Here is a 19,001-nt window from a genome sequence, read left to right as displayed (position 1 = left end):
ACACTTTTTTATTTTAATTGATATGCTACAACTTTACTTACTTCTGATCACACGGCTGTCGCCCTGATTCTTAAGTTTTTCTAAAGCCTTCTGAGTTTACATTCTGTTGGAAAACTTTCCCACACAATTTCTGTAAACAACGTATTGTTTTGCATTCCTTCATGGGGGTGGAGAAACTTGACGTACTAGTGGTTTATCCAATGTCTTTGGAGAGGTGGCCAATTCACTCTCCAATCCACTGTCACCTTTGGGAAAGTATAAAAGTTGGAGTCAGAAAATAAACTTTCTCTTTTACCTTGCAAAATAGCAGGTGGCTTGCTTTGTGCTTTCACGTGTCCTGTAGCGACATCAGGCTACACACCAAGGGTGAATTCTTGGACTCAAGAGTACTTTGATATTCAATACTGTATCCAGCTGCCTTTATTGTCTGTCAGTCTTCCCAGGAAGAGCAGATGCTGTTGCTCATTTTCTTTCATGTTGTCCTAGGCTTAGGCAAAAAGGGGATCCTTGGGCTTTCAGAAAATGGTCATTAGTGAGTAACTCTTCATTTTGGTTGTTAGAAAAGGATTTAAAACTGTGAGCCCACTGGCTAATGTGCTACCTGTAGAAACTATCCACCCACACTGATAGAATAATTTCACCTCAAAAAGTGGCTTATAAAGTGTTGGTAGCAACCCTTACAGTTCATTTCTCTGTGAGACAGAGAAAAAATATTATCTATAGCTGGTACCTCCTTCAAAAGAAAGTTTTGTGAGTATCGGATGAGACAGAGGCTGTAGTATACAAAGATTGTAATACAGTGTTTTAAGCTCTTTTCTATTTTGCTTACTGGTAGAAGGCACCCCTGAAATAATCTACTTCCCACCAATGTCCTGTTCCAGACCTTGTTTCAAGGAAAAGGCACCCAGTCAAACTGAGATGGCTTAAAAATACATCAGTGGCATCTCAGTAAATAGCTAGATGCATACTTTTTTAGGCAAAGACAAATATGAGTTGATTTACTTTAGCCTCAAATAGAGCTGTTAAAGATAGCAAAAATACCTTCTGAAATGCATTTATTTGCCTTCTTGTTGGCTAATAATGCTCGTATAGTGAATCACTTCAGTTCAGTAGATGCATGAGAAGTCATGAAGCTACTGTAGTTGGGTTTGCCTGTCTAAGCTGTAAACTATAATAAAAATGTGATGTCATGTTTTGTTAACTTCTTTTTCTACTTCTTCAGGTTTTCTTTGGTGTTTTAATAGGAGCATTAAATCTTGGCCAGGCATCTCCCTGTCTGGAAGCCTTTGCCACTGGTCGTGGGGCTGCAACAAACATTTTTGAGACAATAGATAAAGTAAGTAATGCATTTCTAAGCTGTGTTACTTTGTAGTGCAAAAATAAGCCTGAAGTGGTACTAGTTTTATCTGCTGTGTAAATGAGGAAAAATGAGTCCGATTAAAGAAAAACTGACTGTGCAATCGAAAAGTCTAGTGGGATACACATGGGCTCAAAGAACACATTGAACAGGTTTCTTAAGTGGCCCGGTTCTGAGTTCTGAACTTTACCACAGTTGCTGCTGTTCCTTGTTCCCATTTCTCCTTACATGCAATTACTTATCAGTGCTGGCCCATGGAAGGTGTATGCAGGCAGTAATAGCCATTCTGCAACCAAACTTGCAGCAGCCATCCCATAGCTCCCAGCCTCCAGATGGCATCACAAGCTGTGGCTTTGTTGGCATTAGTGGTGAAGGTGGCCTCTGTCACCTGTCCCAGAGCTACCCTGAGCAAAAATGGGATCAAATGAGCACAGGCACTGGTTATGCAGCTGTCACAAATGTTAATCACAATACTATCTAAACAGATACTTGAAATAATTGTATGAGAGACCGTGAGATGCCACGGAAATTTATTGATTCCTTTCTTGAGGATTCCTTTCTATAGCTTTATAAATTTAGTGGTTGGAAATGTACTGTTGATTTCTTAACATATGTACTGTCTCTGACAAGCTTTACTGTGCTGAAAGCTGTGTAAACACATTAAAATGCTGCTTTTCTTCTACAGAGCACATAAGGCTATGGTAATGCTGACAGTTTTTAGTAACCCTTCAAACCTCTGTAATAATGATAAAACATATACACTTCAGAAGCTAAAGTTCTAAAATCTCTAAAATAGAGATGGATTAGGAATGTGCTTTTCTGAGACAAAATTTAAAATCATGAAGAGTAGCAACAGTAAGGATTAATCACAATATTCAGGATAAGGCTGAATCACATAACCTTAGGGTAAAAAAAGCAGACCAACTTCACATTTCATCTATCTAGAGAAAGGGTGACAAAATTGGATCCATCCCCTTGCCACATTTGTAGATTTGTGATTAGGCAGTACAAGCACAGCTCTGCCCTGGCACTGAAACTAGTCATGTTGAGGTTCCCATTTGCAGGATCAGTGAAACTTCTTCATAGATGAGTATTGAAATTTAAGTAAGTTATATTCCTAAAGTGGAACCAATCTTGTAGCTGTTCTTAACATCTCAGAACATACATATTTCTCATTTTAACTTTCCTTTCAATCTGTTAGGCTATATTAAAAAAGCATGTACATTTCAGTTATCAAGTATTCATTGCTATAATTTTAATTTACTGTTTATATTCCATGCTTCAGAAATCCACCCTTAGAAAATTTTATTTCTTTGTGATTCGTCAAATTCCTCTTAGTTCTCTGCTCATGTCTAGCAGTCCACAATACCCTAGACCTGACCAAAACTATGCAAGACCCAAAGCACTTATTAGGAAAACTTCAGTATTTCAGCTCTTAGGACTGGCTGTACAAGGATGGATGTTTTAATTGCTAAGTGGTGAGACCTGAAGATTTGCAGCAGTTTTTGAGTGTGGTAGTGCCATTTTATCGCTGAGGAGCTGGCTAAATTAGCTTGGTCAAAATACTTCTGTCAGTCATCTACTCAGTTCCAGCAAAAACTGCCTGAATGGTTGGCTGTGATATTTGCAGTAAGCCTACAATAAGAGGTGCAGCCTTCTTGTCTGTGCTACCACCAGTGACAACTCCCCCATCACTCTGGCCTCAATTCCATGTCCCTTGCCTGCTATCCCTGGGGCAGAGCCTGCAGCTGGCTCCATGCAGCTAAGTGCTGTTCTAAGAGAAGTGCCACAGCTTCGTATGGTATTGTATTTATCTACTGCAGCACTGTTGACTGTTTAACACCAAATAAATAACCCAATAAATTTCATCCTAGAAACCAACCATTGACTGCATGTCAGAAGATGGCTACAAGCTGGATAAAGTACGAGGTGAAATTGAATTTCATAACGTAACATTTAATTATCCATCCAGACCAGACATAAAGGTAATCATTCATCACCCATGCTCTGAACACAACTATTGTAAGCAAGAAAAATATCCTGGTTCTGTCAGCAATCTCTAGATTTTCCAGAGATAGTTTGCCAGAAGTTCAGACTCTTTGCTTAAAAGTAGACTGAATAATTCTTCCATTAAAGTGTTCTTCTGCTTACTGTTTAGCTTATTTTACCATTCTGACATATCCATTCCTTTCTGCTGAACATAAAATCCCAGTAATTCTGGGCAAATTCACCTGCGTACAGCTTCTCTTGCAATCAGTGATGCCCTTGTATCAATGTGTAAGAGATAGAACACGAAGTATTAAACTGAATGGTGCAAGGAGATATTATAAAACTCTTCCATTACCCTAGGATGCACCATGTGACCCATTAAAAAGCTAGGAAAGGGACAGGAGTGTAGGCTGTATATTCCACTATTTCTTTACTCCTGTGTTTGAATTGACAAATTCTTGGAAAAGCATGTTTTTGGACAAGCATATTAGTGCTATTACTTCTGAAGATGGAAGTACATGTTGTATCAGATTTTTCTACAAAATTTCATGGTTACATTCTTAATGTTTATGCTGTAGCATACATTCACAATACACACACAGTGTTCTTTAAAAGGAATATAATGTAGTAACTTCTCTAGTGTATTAACTAGTTCTCGATGATTAACAGGAACAATGAAAAGTCAAAATCTGCCTCCCTGTTGTAGAAATGAGTGCTCTACATCTGCAATGTTTTAAAACAGTGTAAAAATATGTGTCTTGCTTTATCCTCTTTCTTCATAATACTATTCTGAATTTTGTAAAATTGTTTTGAATCTTTAGTTTAAGGTACAGAATATACTCATTTGGCTGTATGACTGTGGAAGAATTAAAATAAATTCTGTTTCTGGTTTTCTTTCCTATCCAGATTTTGGATAACCTTAATATGGTGATTAAAGCAGGAGAGACGACAGCTTTTGTTGGAGCTAGTGGAGCTGGGAAAAGTACAACAATACAGCTCATCCAGCGTTTCTATGACCCCACTGATGGCATGGTGAGTGTCCCAGCTTAGAATGTGATCCTCTGGCCCCAGAAACTGAAAGACCAGCATGGTTTCTTCTCCAAGGTGGGATGGAAGACTATTAACTTCCTTTTCATGTCTTTTTTTCCCCAATTATTTTTTAAATGAGTGAAATATCTTCCTGCACATTTCTTTTATAAAACTGTGCTTAATAGTCTTATAAAAACAATTATGTGAAAGAGGAAACTGTTAGGAGAAAATAAAAATTCAGTGCTAAATCTGTGTAAAAACTATACCTATAAAAACATTTGTCACTACTGAATTATCATTTTCTGGAAAACACAGTATTGAACATTTAAACATTAACCCATAATATCACTTAAGTATATGCAATTACCACTTAGTCATGGCTTGGCTAGGAATATGAATTATAACTATTCAAATTCTCAATCCATTTATGTGTTCCTATATCAAATAGGAACACATAATCACGTACATGTTGACCGGTATTTGAATATTTAAAAAACAAAGAAACAAATTATTGTAAATAACATAATAATCACTTTCATGATTACATTTCACCTGGTTTTATTTCTGGTGCCAAGCAGAAATGGGAAATGAAATCAAAGAGCACAACTCCAAGGGCCAATACTACCGCCACTGCTTTGCCACCTTCTATATCTGAAAGCTGATATTTATGCTGGTCATGGAAACACAGCATCACAGGCCTTTCACTTCCAGTGTGTCCTACTTTGTCTCTCAAGTGGAGGGCATAATGTCTGATTTTTTTCCTGATTTTGTGTCCATGTTCTAATTGTAGATTACCCTGGATGGCCATGACATTCGTTCCCTGAATATCCAGTGGCTGCGATCACAGATTGGCGTAGTTGAACAAGAGCCGGTGCTCTTTGCCACCACGATTGCAGAGAACATTCGCTATGGGCGGGACGAGGCTACCATGGAAGACATAATCAAAGCAGCCAAACAGGCCAATGCTTACAATTTCATCATGGATTTACCACAGGTATGCTCTGCCTTGGAAAGTGTTTGGCAGAATTTGATAAGAAAAAGGAATCTTTTTGTCCTTTTGTCCCCCCTAGCCTGCAGCAATTTGTGCTCAAGTGGAAGGGCAGAAGATTAATACAGATAGGAGGCAACAACCTTTCCTTTGACTACAGTTATTTAGGTCTTACTATATGTATGCCATGAAGTTACGAAAGCAAACATCTCCCCACCCCAAAATACAACCTCGAGAAGAATCAGTTCCTCAGGAATCATATACACAACATTCAATATCATGGTAATAATCATAGCCTGGTTTAAAAATTTGTATTTTTCATGTTTTGGAGATCTGTTTCTGTTCAGGCCAAAAGCAATGTAGAGCTCAGCCTCTCACTAGCCAGCATTAATTACTTCATCTGTCTGTACTGATACGCACGACCTCACTTCCTTGTATGAGCTCTGTAAGCCAGCTGGAGGTTCCTTATTCTCCAGTTTCTTCCCTAACGATGACAGGGCTTAAATCATTCCTCCTTACAAAGCCCAAACTGGGTAGTATCAAGCTCCCTATACTTTTCTAGAATTTTATTTTGCCAAGTAGCTTCTGAAAATGACATGTTACAACAGTGAATGTTATTGACAAGATTCAAGTACCATTAACTAATATTAGTACATTGTCTTTATCCTCCATCTATGCACTTTTAGGCTTCCAGGAAACTATTTACTGAAAAGCTGTTCAAAGGCCCCTATTTATTTCATGGAAATGGAGGAATAAAAAAGATTTGGCTCTAAGTGAATATAATGATTCTGTCTCTCAATATGCCAGACTTTGTGTATTTATTTAATTCTCTACCTGAACACAATGCCACCAGAGTATGGTGTCCATGAATCACGGACACAGTGTTCACGAGTCACAGGTCATCAGCAGACAAGGCCAGGAAAATTTTGCTTGTGAGTCATCTGATGGAGAGTGGGTGGGTGACTCCTCTTTATTTCAGCTTCTGCTGACATAGCGGTTTCAAGCTGAACCAGAACGTCTCACCTTTTTAACCAGTGCGTACTTTTGGCATGGGGTTGAAAACCTGATTCAGGTAAAATGATCTTGTACATCATGAAGAAAGTTATTTCACCTGTTGCTCTTTGAATCAGCTGCATTAACTATGTTTTTGTTTAAAGTCTACTCCAAGGACAAATCTCAGACATTTTGCCAATACCTTCACCAGGATCTTAACAGGCTTTTTTCTCATCTGTTTAATTTTAACTTTTTTCCTTCACACAGAAATTTGACACTCATGTTGGAGAGGGTGGAAGCCAGATGAGTGGAGGTCAAAAACAGAGGATAGCTATTGCTCGAGCTTTGGTGCGAAATCCCAAAATCCTGCTCCTGGATATGGCTACGTCAGCACTGGATAATGAAAGTGAAGCAATTGTCCAAGAAGCACTTCATAAGGTTTGCTATAGTATAACAAAAATCAAACTCAAAAGGGCAGAAATTATTTATAATGTACTCTGCAGATGGTGCTCCTGAATTGCAACAAATCATTCAGAAAGGTTTCTTAATAACTGTTTTATAAGTACAAGTAGAACCTTAGTATTATGGACTGAGAATAATTTTTACTTTCTTTGGGACATCAACAGGAACCTATAGCTCCCTTTGCCTAGAAACAGATACTTCTCTGTGGGCTGTGGATGGAGCTAAAGTCAAAGTGAGCCCACTAGAAGGACTCCAGTTAATTTGATGAGGCTTTAGGTTGCACAGCTCATTGCCAGCATTTCAGAGTGCTGTGCTGGGAGTGTGGCTGTTGCTGTCTCCCTCAGGCTCGCCTCGGCCGCACCGCGATCTCCATCGCTCACCGCCTGTCAGCCATCAGAGCCGCCGACGTCATCGTCGGGTTTGAGCACGGCAGGGCTGTAGAGAGAGGAACTCACGAGGAACTCTTGCAGAGGAAAGGGGTTTATTTCATGCTGGTGACCTTACAAAGCAAAGAAGACACAGCACCTAACACAGAAGAAACAGAAAGTAAGCATTTTGTTTTCTTTTATAAAATAATGTAAAATCCCACAGAATGCAGATTTTCTTTCTTTTTTTTTTTCTTTTTTTTTTTTTTTTTTTTCTTTCTTTTTATAAGGGCTAGTAGCTGCTTTTCTTTTTCTTCTGCTTTTATGGCTGAATTTTATCATTCATAGAAGTAATACACTGATAGCCCTGGCCAAACTGGTTTTGCTGCATATGCACTGAAAGACCTTCCTAATATAAGTCTGCCCTGAAATATTAGTTCTCATGAGCAATATCCATAATTTTATAACTCCACTGAGTGCCAAAAGTTCAGTTCTCCTGCATTTGGAATTCAGGCACATGATAGATTATGCTGAAATCATCACATTTGTTTTACTGGAGGCAGATTTGAATCAAAGCCTCTGGAAATTAAGGTTTAATAGAATGATCTGTTGTATTTTTGTGAAGCATACATTGGATATAATTATCTTGAAATAAGAGAGCAATTGCAGGGTTAAAATGGGTAAAAATGCTTTAAAAGTCACATCCGAAGTGAGACGGTCCTTGGGCTAATATTCAGTTAACTTCATTATGTCAAATACAAATATAAAACTTGTGAAACGTGTAGGTTGAGTAGCAAGGTTATATTACACTCCTTTCCTTCTATAAAGTATTCAATTTATAGCTTGGAGGCTGTACACTTTTTGCAGAACCACAGTGTATTTAGGTTGTATTCAATTTTGGCACTAACTTCAGAGCTCTATATACTGTATTTTGCAGCAGCAGAGAATAATGTGGTTGAGCCAAATCTTGAGAATGTCCAGTCATTCAGCAGAGGAAGCTATCGGGCCAGTTTGCGGTGAGTCTTAAAAATGGTTGTAAATCTCAATGTTTCCAGACTACTCTCAGTGTTTCTACTTCATCCCACTATTCCAAAATCCTAATAGTGCTAATAAATCCTTTTTCTGTGTACTGTGTAAAAGAGGGTTGAGGGGCTGCAAGCATTTTACTGAGATAGAGCTCTCTTGCAAAGAAATAGCTTGAGTAATAATGTTACTGATTGAAATGCATGGATAAGTAGCAAGGCTCTTAATATTTGTCCTTTCTATCCATAGTACCTTCTCTCCAATTTTGATCTACTCTGTTAATGTTCTGGTTTTGATATTACTAACATACAGCCTTAGTTGTAATATCTACTGCACTCTCTGTCCAGTTGTTTGAAAAATTACTTGCTGTGCAATCCACAAGCACACTTTTATTATGGCTTCTACTTGATGAAAGTTAAAGCATTTTACAGCCAGACTGTCTTGTAGCTAGACACTTCTTACTTCTTCCAGGCAAGCCCTTGTCAGGCATGTTGAAATGAATACATCTCCTACATCACAGAGTTATGTTTTTACAGAGAGAGAGGTGCTTTGCTTCAGCATACTGTTTTGCTGGACTGAATTACAGTGATTTTAATTGGTGTCTTAATAACTTGTGCAAATGTAGTAGGACACACCAGTTTTACTTAACAAATACACAGTACATGGTTCATCTAAGACAATGTCTGAGTGGTGTGCGTGGAATATGATTTTGAAAAGTATTTGTCCCAGTTGGTGAGCTGTTTTCTTCCAAAGAAGTTGAGAGAACATACTCAAGAAAGAAAAAGTCTGTGGGATTCCTATTAATTGCTTCAGTGCATTCTGATTTAATTGACATGAAAACTGTACCTGCTTTGCAAGCAATTATTGTTTTTACTAAGCTGTAAAGAACAGGCAATTGCTGTTCTCTTTGCAGAGCTTCACTTCGGCAGCGCTCAAGATCCCAGCTCTCTAATGTGGTCCCTGACCCTCCACTGTCTATTGGAGGAGATCCTGCAGAGTCTACCTATCTTACACCTTCTTACGAAGAAAATGATGGAAAAGCAAAAAAGGTCAGGTCCAATAGTTTGTTATGAAATTTTCAACTTAATAGATTATATTACTCATTAATGATCATTTGTACCTATGTGCTTGTAGCTTAGGAGCTCTTGGCAGGTACATCTTGGCTTGATCCTTTTCTCCCCCCTAAACAAAACCACAGCTTCAATTCTTATCTCTTTGTAAACCCTAGGCTGCATTTTGATGGCTGTTTTGATTATTGTTATAAAATATAAAATTTCTAGCAGAGAAATTTTGCCATTTGCTCTCTGCCTGTTGGTAAATTGATATATGTTGTAGATTTAGTTGAAAAACATACATCATAAAAGCTGAATTAAGTGACAAAAAGCAAACTGTTCAGTCTGCAAAATGTAATTAATGGGCACTCAGTGGTACAAATGGCACTGCTTCTTGTTCAGTAAAGAATAAATTCACTTTCATCTAAAAATCATCTGGAGACTTGGGCAGAGAGACACCCTCACTGCAACCTAACCCAAAATCCTTTTGCTTCAGTGTCCTCATGCAATCAACTGGAATAGAAAATAAAGGCCAGCCAGCATGCCTTAAAATTATACAGAATATGTAGGAGCATGCATAGTGGGTTTCCAAAGTGCCTATGAAGCTCCCTGCATCAACTTGCATGTTCAGTACAGAGAGCAGCAGATAGAAGTTACCCTTCTTGCTATTGCCAAGCCTATTCTGTGGATAAATAGAGGGCTTGAGTGCTGTCATTCTGGCAACAGCTCAGAAAAAAGAGAAAATACAAGATGTTTCCACCCACTCCTCCCTGCATATTTCCAAAAGACAGGTCTTCATGGTGTCTTTTTTGTCTGGCTGTTTCCAGTCATATGAATTGAGGAAGATGAGCAGGGCTGAGCACACAGTGTTAGAAAAATTCTGCAAAAATCAAACTGAAGGATAAGTTATAATTTGATGATGAATATTCTGCCCTTACTGGGCATAATTATGGGAATTCAGCATACAGGCTGAGGATGTTTCACAGAAGGGAGGCATAATTACAGTGTAAAAAGCCTGAATCCAGCTATCACTCTGAAATACCTCTTGTTTTAATGATATCACATACCTGTTAATTTGATGCAGTCTGATCAGTGTGGTCACACACAATACTTTAAAATAATATTTAAGAGATTGAATAAGTGACAGAAAAAGGCTGCTTGTGAGGTAGGAATTTAAGTGTTGGCACTGGGTATTTCATCGCACCTTGTCTGGAGACAGCTGAAAGGGAATAACCTGAGTTTCAGTGGCAGAAAATCTCAAGCTGGTTGTAAATAACCTCTGCAGCTGGAACAATTAGAGCTGCAAAAGATAATAATGTCTCTTTTTTCCCCAGGGATGGTAAAGGTTGATGTTTATTTAAGCGGTTTTTAAGTAAACTTGACCTATTAGGGCCACAAAAGAGCTCCAGACAGCAACCATCTCTGCCCCTCCTGTCCAAAGCTAGAGCAGCTGTGTGGGCCACTAGCTTAAAAAACTAGGCTAACTATTTTATCTCACTGTCAAAGGGAGAGCATCACTGATGGAATGCATTCATTTCAGAAATCCAACCTGGGTTTTTTTTAGGAATCTGTTGTGGAGGAAGATGCCAAGCCTGTACCATTTACCAGAATTTTGAAATACAATGCCTCTGAATGGCCCTACCTGGTGCTTGGATCTCTGGCAGCAGCTGTGAATGGAGCCGTCAATCCACTCTATGCTTTGTTATTCAGTCAGATTCTTGGGGTATGTTATGGTAACATTTTAAAGTGTATTTTAGCTCTGAAACAGAGGAGAGTGAATATATGATGCACAACTTGACATGTTTTGGCAAATCTTTTAGATGTCATCATGAAAATGGGGTTAACCTTCTTGCTTATAAACAATTATTCAGTAGAGATATTTATATCACTGTCATCAAACTATAATTAGAACTCTTTGAAAGGGTAAGCTTATCAGCATTTGTCATGTGTTCTTCATTATCTCTTTTGTTCATTTTCCAGGAACTGTTGGGAATAGGTTTCTATACTTGTATACAGTTTATTTTAGATGAGACAATAAGTACCTCACATGCAGGTACAGTGGAGAGAGACACATCCAAAGGTCATTCTCTGCAGAATTTTATTATACAGACTTGGAAAGCCTTTGAGAAAGCTTTGGATCAGATCTAAAAAATACTTCACTTTTTTTGTTTACATATTTCAGGCACCTTTTTGCTGCCTGCTCCCTGCAGAATGCCTAGGGAGAGGTAGGTAATTGTACCTGGGTTCACAGCCAGCAGCAAGGAGTAGGCTTGCATCAATAGGTTTGGAAGCACGAGGCAGGAATATGCTTTAAACTTTAACATTCACTAAAAGATAACAATATTATCAAAATCCACCACCACCACCTCTCTTGAAACTTGTCAAGTTGAGCCATGAGTGTTTATTTCTTAAAAAATTTGTGGTGATAGAAAAAAGGATGTGTCCTCTTTTGTGTAAAAACTTTCTGGGAAAATGCTTGCCAAGTTGGTGGGAAACTGGAGGGCTGCCTGAAGATACTCAGTGCTGCTCTAACTGGTGCCTAGGAAAGTGTCTTGAATTTTCAAGAATTAGGCTAGAGAAATCCCATCTGTTCATGCTGTATCTTATTAAGTAAAGCAACAACACATTCACTGGGAACAAAATGGGAATGCCACAGGTTTTTTGTGGTTTTGGTACCCATCTGATGTAGGATAAAACTTGTGCTTCCCACTCACTTGCATAGGTCATGGTTGGGACAGATGGGTGCAAAACTATATGCCCTAAAAAGTGGACAGATGTTGGAGGTCAAAAACCTTACAGGCGGGAAAAAGCAAACGAATGAACGGATGAATGGATGACCCAGCATTTGAGCTCCTGGTAGAAAAGGATTCTAAGAGCAATGTCAGCAATCTATGGAAAGAAAGTTTGACATTTTGTTGTTTGGTTTTTTGCGGTATTGTTCTGGCTTAGACATTTCTCTCTGGAAAGTTGCTTAGAACTTTGAATTACATTTACTAGCAGTTTTGCATTTGAGTGAGATCCCATGAGCAGGAGAAAAAAGGATGTTCCAGGCCCTGTTGATTCACTTAACATTTCTGCCCAATGTCCTTGGCCTTTAGGCATAGGTGTGCCACCTCCAAACACTTTTTGAGTGTCCAGACTTCATGTCAAGGACTGTGGCTTTCACTAAACAGCAGGTGAGACACTGCTTTACACATTCCACAGTGAATCTAACCTTTGATTCCTTTGGAGAGGACTCTTCTAGACCTTGGGAGGTCTGGGGCTAACAATGCTAAACACCTTCATTGCCAAGGATGAATTCCTAGTTTTGAAGGCCTCAGTCTATCAAAGGAGAGAGGTTGCAAGAAAAAGCAAACCATAATTAACATGAGAGAAGTCCAATATCTGTGTTTTATTATTCATAAATTTAAAATATTTCTGCCTGATGACAAGGCAGTCAGGCAGACGGAATATACATCTGCTTTCAGATCTGCCCAAATTATGTACAATGTTGTTGTGTCAGACACGTGGGCTTGTACTCTGGGACAAATATGCTCGGGAAGTGAGGGAAAAATCCCCACAGCTATGAAGTGAAAGGATAAATTTAGCTAAGTCTGCCCTGAAGGTTTTCAGAAATAAGTCCCAAAAAGTCAATGAAGAACTAGATAATACTGTGTATGTACCTTTTGAACAAAGTTTTCAGTAGTTTCTTTTACTTATGCTTTGGTTCTCCCTGTGGAATTGTCTCAGAGTATGGATCCTTTCCAGTGAAACTCAGCTGAAAGGTGTGCTCTTACTCCTATTGGGCATGGAGTTCATGGCTCCAGATAAAAGATAGTCCACACTAAAACTGATGAGACTTACATGATTTGAATATGGACACCTCAGCAACAAATCTTTCTTTTTTATAAACCTGCTGCTATTATCCATGCTGCATGTTGGCATGATCAGTGTCATTTTTTTAATAAAGAGCACAGATTAAAAACATAACTGAGCATGTTAGGATAGCTGCAGAATGGGATAGTTTGATTTTACAGGACAGATTTTACTGTTGCTTTGTTGCTATGCTGTTTATTACATTGCTATTCTCTGGTTATCATTATTTACAGTGGGAGGTGAGTGGTTAATTATAACCAGGGATAGGTCACAAATAGGAGTAGTGTGTGCGGACACCAAGCACTTGTTGGACTTGTTGGTTAACAGGAGTAAAACCCATTATGTTTTAAGCCAGGCTCACCTTAGGAAAAATAAGGAATCTGACCTTTGCAGGGGGTGAGGGAGAACTCTGTGTTCTGGCTTTGGTTGCAGGATGGGTTTCTGCACTTGGAAACTGGGAGTCAAGTACATATGTCACACAGCAAAACTGACATTTCGGTTTATTTCTTTTCAAAGACCTTCTCCATTCTTGATGAAGAAAACCAAAAAAAACAGATCAATGGTGTCTGTGTGCTCTTTGTCTTAGTTGGAGTTCTTTCACTTTTCACACAGTTTCTCCAGGTAATAGTTCAATTTAGCAATACAAACTTTTGGTTTTGCACCCTTTCTTGGTGGGTGTCTCTTTGTACAGTCTGTTTTTATTCTCATGTACCCCAGGGATACACCTTTGCCAAATCTGGTGAGCTGCTTACAAGACGGTTAAGGAAAATTGGTTTCCAGGCTATGCTTGGGCAAGACATTGGTTGGTTTGATGACCGGAAGAACAGCCCCGGTGCTTTGACTACCAGGCTTGCAACAGATGCCTCACAGGTCCAAGGGGTAAGACCTGGCACCTTATGAATCATTTTACTATAGACACTGATTGAAGCCTTATTTTGGCATGTTCTCATAGAAATTAGCTACCATGCAACCAGCCAGATCAGTGTAGATCAGTTCTTGGTAAGCCAATTAAGCTGATTCCATTACAGACTGCCACTGAGGAACCAATAGTAGTATATGGTATACCATAAAAGTACAAAAATGGACTCAAAAATTAATAAAATACCAACCAACAATGGGATGGGAAGAAACACCCAATGTAGAAGTTTGATTTTCTTTTTTTTTTCTGGAGATGAATTAGCTTTTTGCCACAATGTTAGAGTGTTTATTTCAAAAACACATCAAAATAGTATGTTTTTGACAGTCATTAATACTCATATTTTCCAGTTTCCAGCATGTATTGTGCATGTTGTGGCAATATTGATCTAAACTGACAACCCACTTGAAAAACCAATCTGCAGTACTGGCTGGTGCTCCAGCTGGGAATCCTGCAGCCAGTTTCAGTGTTTGGGAAAGTGAGACACTAGCTGCATGCATAGTGTTCCTCAGTGTCTGAGGGTTAAATCATGCTGAGCTATGCATGTTCCCTATCTGAACTGATCCTTAGGTAGAAGTGAGTCAGATGCCATTTTGCTGGGCTGCAATGCAGGCAATTTCCTAGAAACAAGGAAGATGTACAGATTTCTTTTGTTGCAAAAATTGTCATGTTTCAGCTTGACTGAAGATTGTAAGTTAGTTTCAAAAAACTTTAAATGGGGGTTTTAGAGAAGAGGTTTCCAAAAGCCCTGTCAGCAGCAATTTCTACAGAATCAAAGAAACCTGCTGCAAACCTCACAGGCACTTACAGGATATATTTTAATTGAAATAAATAAACTTGCAAAATTCTGACTGAACCATTTAATGTCCTAAGAGTTATCTTTGTTTGAAACAAAAACAGTGAGGCAAAGCAGTGAGGCACAGCCATCCAAGCCACAGCTTGCAGGGGGTGAGGGAGACCAGAGCTACCTCTGCAGCATTGCCCTGAACCTTCCACTGCCTGACACAACCTTGCTGCAGGTCAGAGGAGGAGGAGATGATGAGCATTTTGTGCTGGCAAGTTCATACCCTGCAAATGAGTTTGACTGAAAATCATCAAGCATATCAAATGTACATGTTTATTCTTACACATAGCAATATTGTTCCTATTCAGGGTGCTGTTTACTGCTATGAAAGAAAATTACTTTTCAGTAAATAAGTCTATTAGAAAGAATAGCATTGTTGAAGTACATAAGGAGCAGACAAATATATTCAATAAAGATGATGTCAAAGCTATATTTAACTTTTTTCCTTAATAAAGGGATAGGCAGAAATACAACTTTGTTTCATCCCTTTTCAGTGATGTTGCTTACTGCTGAGGCTTTGTTGTTAATAGCTAAGCTATAAAATGGTCCTGTTGATTATTTATATCTTCATGGATAAATGTAGAGGCTAAAAAATGTATTCAGATGAGTGATTCTCCAGGGAACCAAGGCAACAGATTTCAGTAATTACATTATCTTTCTCACAAACAGTAGAAACAATCTTCTGAATTCTCAACGGAAAATTTGGTGGATCAAAGGACATTTGCAGTCCTGCTCTTCATCCGATTAACTGGAAACAGTATTTCCAGACTGGATAAATTCCAGTGCAGTCTAGCTGATAGTGTCTTATGTTATTTTAATTTACAGTTTTCTAAAGTTTTATAGGACAATTTGTTTGATTTGTTTTTGAAGTACGAACAATGATGTCTGTTCCTTTTCTTCAAAGGCAACTGGATCGCAGATAGGAATGATTGTCAATTCCTTTACTAACATTGGGGTAGCCGTGGTCATTGCCTTCTACTTCAGCTGGAAATTGAGTCTGGTAATAATGTGTTTCCTGCCATTTTTGGCTTTATCTGGAGCTGTGCAGGCTAAAATGCTGACAGGATTTGCCTCACAGGACAAGAAAGCACTGGAAGCTACTGGACGGGTAATGCTGTTTAAAGACTAATTTATATTTTCAGTCACAGGTAGATGAAAAATCAGTCTTTAGGGACCATCAGTAATTCAAATGTCATGAAACTGGCAATGCTTTGTGAATAAGTTGCAATATTTCAGCCTGTTAAACCATGCAGCACTTGCTGCATGGAACATGACTGACCTTGCAAAAGTTATTGGACTGAAGTGGTAGACACAGATCTCTCAGCAGTCTGGTTCACCTTTGTTGGGTTTTATTTAAACTCCCATTTGCTGATGACCTGTGATTAAGCTGTCTTCAGAAAGCACTTATAGCTGTTCACCTAGAAATGCTCACACCTGAGAATCTGGTACTGAACCACAAATCAGTATGCGGATTTAAGAGAGGACAGTTACAGTTCTTCCTTTGGTGGGTCGCACCAGCTTAAGAATTAAGGTCTTAGTCCTTCCATCTTAAGAATTAGGACCTGACCATTTGCCTGCACCCAGAATAATTAATTATTTACAAAGTTCTTAAAATACTTCTTGACAAGGAGACAAACTTCACTAATGAGTCAAGGCAACAGCTCTCAATAGAACAACCCAGAGGCTATGATGAAGTAATATTTTAAGCAATGTTTCAGCAGTTTTGGTAATGACTGATTGTGTCTGGTGTTATTTTCTAATTTATTTGCCAGCACTGCATTCAAATGCTAAAACCACCGAATTCTTCCAAAGTGAATGTTCATGAGCCATGCTAAACATTGAAAAAGTCTGCACAATCCAATCCACAATACCTATTATCTGCTCATACCTATTATCTTCACATTGAATGATAATGCAAGACATTGACTCTCAATTTTGGCCAGGAAAAAAAAACCCTGAAGCTGGACTTCTGATTGTCTACATTCAGCTCTTTTCCTACAAGCTGAAAACTTCCATAAGCTATAATACCATAGTTGCCTCCCAAAGGAATGTGTTACATTATGAATCTACTATCAAAGTCCAAGTAAACTACAGCATTTTAAAACAATTTCGTAGTAAAATTATTTGATATTAAAAGGGTGAAATTAGGACCAAACAAGCTGTCAATTTACTTCTGTAAATGAAACTGTGGTACTCTCTTATTGGGATATAAACCCAAATTCTGACTGGCAATAAATTACATTATGAAGCCTACAACTAAAAAAAGTTCCACACAAGTTTCTGTGGGGATTATCTCATAATTTCCTGTGTTGCATTTTTCTATGTGCATAGGCAAGCATTTGCTTACTCTTTGCCTATGTACAAGATAAAAATCTTGGAAATTGTATCACTAAAGATTTATATGCTCCATCTCATCAGCCTTTTGGATATCAGAGGGGGAGGGAGGGTGAGCAGGTGAGGAAATTTAGTAAATTCAAGTGGATACAATTGATGAATTGGAAGCTGGGGATGCTATCCCTTTTAACTCTTTCTCTGACTATTGCTAAAAGTAACACAAAACAATTGAAATAAACATATTTAATTAATAAATACATGCAACCAAAGAAGTTCCTAAAACAATTTTTCCTTTTGTGGATGTCATATTTATTCACATTATGTGAAATAAGTCACAAGTGAGAGCACGTGCCTGATTCCCTGAAAGTGTTTACAGTAACAGCTCCAGTGGAGTAGGCAGAGCAATGCTCTTGAGAAAATCAATAGGTAATTGCTTGTAGGAAAAGTTCTATCTGATGTTTTGGCCAGTCTGTATCATGTCTGAATGAATTTATAGATTGCATCAGTGTCCTGAGTTCATGAAAGAATCATGCACTTTTGAGACCACACTCTACTTTTCCAAGTAAAAATTAGGAGCTTTTACCCAATTTTCTATCTTCCAGATTGCCAGTGAAGCTCTCTCTAATATCAGAACAGTAGCTGGGATAGGAAAAGAGAAAATGTTTATTGACAATTTTGAGAAGCACCTGGATTTGCCCTACAGAGCTGCAATCAAAAAAGCACACGTGTACGGACTCTGCTTTGGCTTTGCCCAGAGCATTGTGTTCATTGCCAACTCCGTCTCTTACCGATATGGGGGATTTCTGGTTAGCACTGAGGGGCTCCATTACAGCTTTGTGTTCAGGTGAGAGCTGGCTCAGAGCCACGAACAGGTCCCCAGAAGTTCTGGACTTGGTGTGGTGTTCAGTTTCCTGATGGCTTCCCAAGAATGACCATTTCCCCCCTTCCCCACAGGGTGATCTCTGCAATTGTCACCAGTGGAACTGCTTTGGGAAGAGCTTCTTCCTATACCCCAAACTATGCCAAAGCCAAAACATCTGCCGCACGCTTTTTTCAACTGGTTGATCGACATCCTAAAATCAGTGTTTACAGTGAAAAAGGGGAAAAATGGGTAAGAGTGGAGATGTGTAATTTGTGATGTCAGTCAGCTCACTACAGGCATAGATGTTGCACTAGTGATTTAGGAGTCAATGAGGATCAATGCTTTACAAGAAGGCTATGCTGATTGTAAAATTTTTATTTTTCTTTGCTGTTTTGGAAGCAAGCTCTGTACTAGACAGAAAGAGTAGTATAAAGTCAGGCATTAGGAATTTATCAGTGTAAAAGTCCTGTAAATTGGAATGGAACTGATTCAGATGACTCAAAGAACAGCAAGCTCTTATTTCCTGCTTTACATGACAAACCTTACTATTGCTGTTTATAATGGAGGTTTTTCCATTCACATAAAACTGGTGAAGGGTGTTCATAAGGAGGCAAAGAATTGTTGAGTCAGACAAAATGAAAATGCTCAGTTTCTGGTGAATTGGAAAGTCAGACCCAGAATATTGAAATTACTTATTTTATACATAATGTCTATATTAAAATGAAAAATGTGCCCATTTGCAAGGCAATGCCATTTCCAATTTGTGCCTCTGACCAGTGCCATGCAGGGGAGCATAAGCAGAGTAACAGTGTTATGACTAATAGCTTCACCTCTAGGACAGCTAGTCCAGTATGTTTTTTTCCCTTTTCCTGAGATAATTTCATAAGTACAAATGTCAAATTTTAAGCAAAAGATGCAGGAATGGATCTGAA

General features: G+C 38.6%; 1 protein-coding gene across 9 annotated transcripts in view; it reads left to right on the top strand.

Annotated features, from left to right (window-relative positions):
• The window catches only part of ABCB11 (ATP binding cassette subfamily B member 11), a 52,998-nt gene that overhangs the window by 29,445 nt on the left and 4,552 nt on the right, over positions 1 to 19,001 (top strand). For 7 of the 9 annotated variants that reach the window (XM_072932215.1, XM_072932213.1, XM_004176725.6 and 4 more), the window contains 14 exons: positions 1,223 to 1,336; positions 3,232 to 3,342; positions 4,253 to 4,378; positions 5,166 to 5,369; positions 6,624 to 6,794; positions 7,163 to 7,364; positions 8,121 to 8,199; positions 9,120 to 9,255; positions 10,823 to 10,981; positions 13,630 to 13,734; positions 13,831 to 13,992; positions 15,778 to 15,981; positions 17,810 to 18,051; positions 18,162 to 18,318. In XM_072932215.1, coding sequence (XP_072788316.1) covers positions 1,223 to 1,336; positions 3,232 to 3,342; positions 4,253 to 4,378; positions 5,166 to 5,369; positions 6,624 to 6,794; positions 7,163 to 7,364; positions 8,121 to 8,199; positions 9,120 to 9,255; positions 10,823 to 10,981; positions 13,630 to 13,734; positions 13,831 to 13,992; positions 15,778 to 15,981; positions 17,810 to 18,051; positions 18,162 to 18,318 — 2,172 coding nt within the window. The other 2 variants (XM_072932217.1, XM_072932220.1) reach the window with 2 other exon arrangements.

This window comes from Taeniopygia guttata, chromosome 7 (assembly GCF_048771995.1).
Source record: "Taeniopygia guttata chromosome 7, bTaeGut7.mat, whole genome shotgun sequence".
NCBI classification, from domain to species: domain Eukaryota; kingdom Metazoa; phylum Chordata; class Aves; order Passeriformes; family Estrildidae; genus Taeniopygia; species Taeniopygia guttata.
The sequence above is the reverse complement of the archived record's forward strand: the minus strand, read 5'-3'. Positions and strand labels throughout refer to the sequence as shown.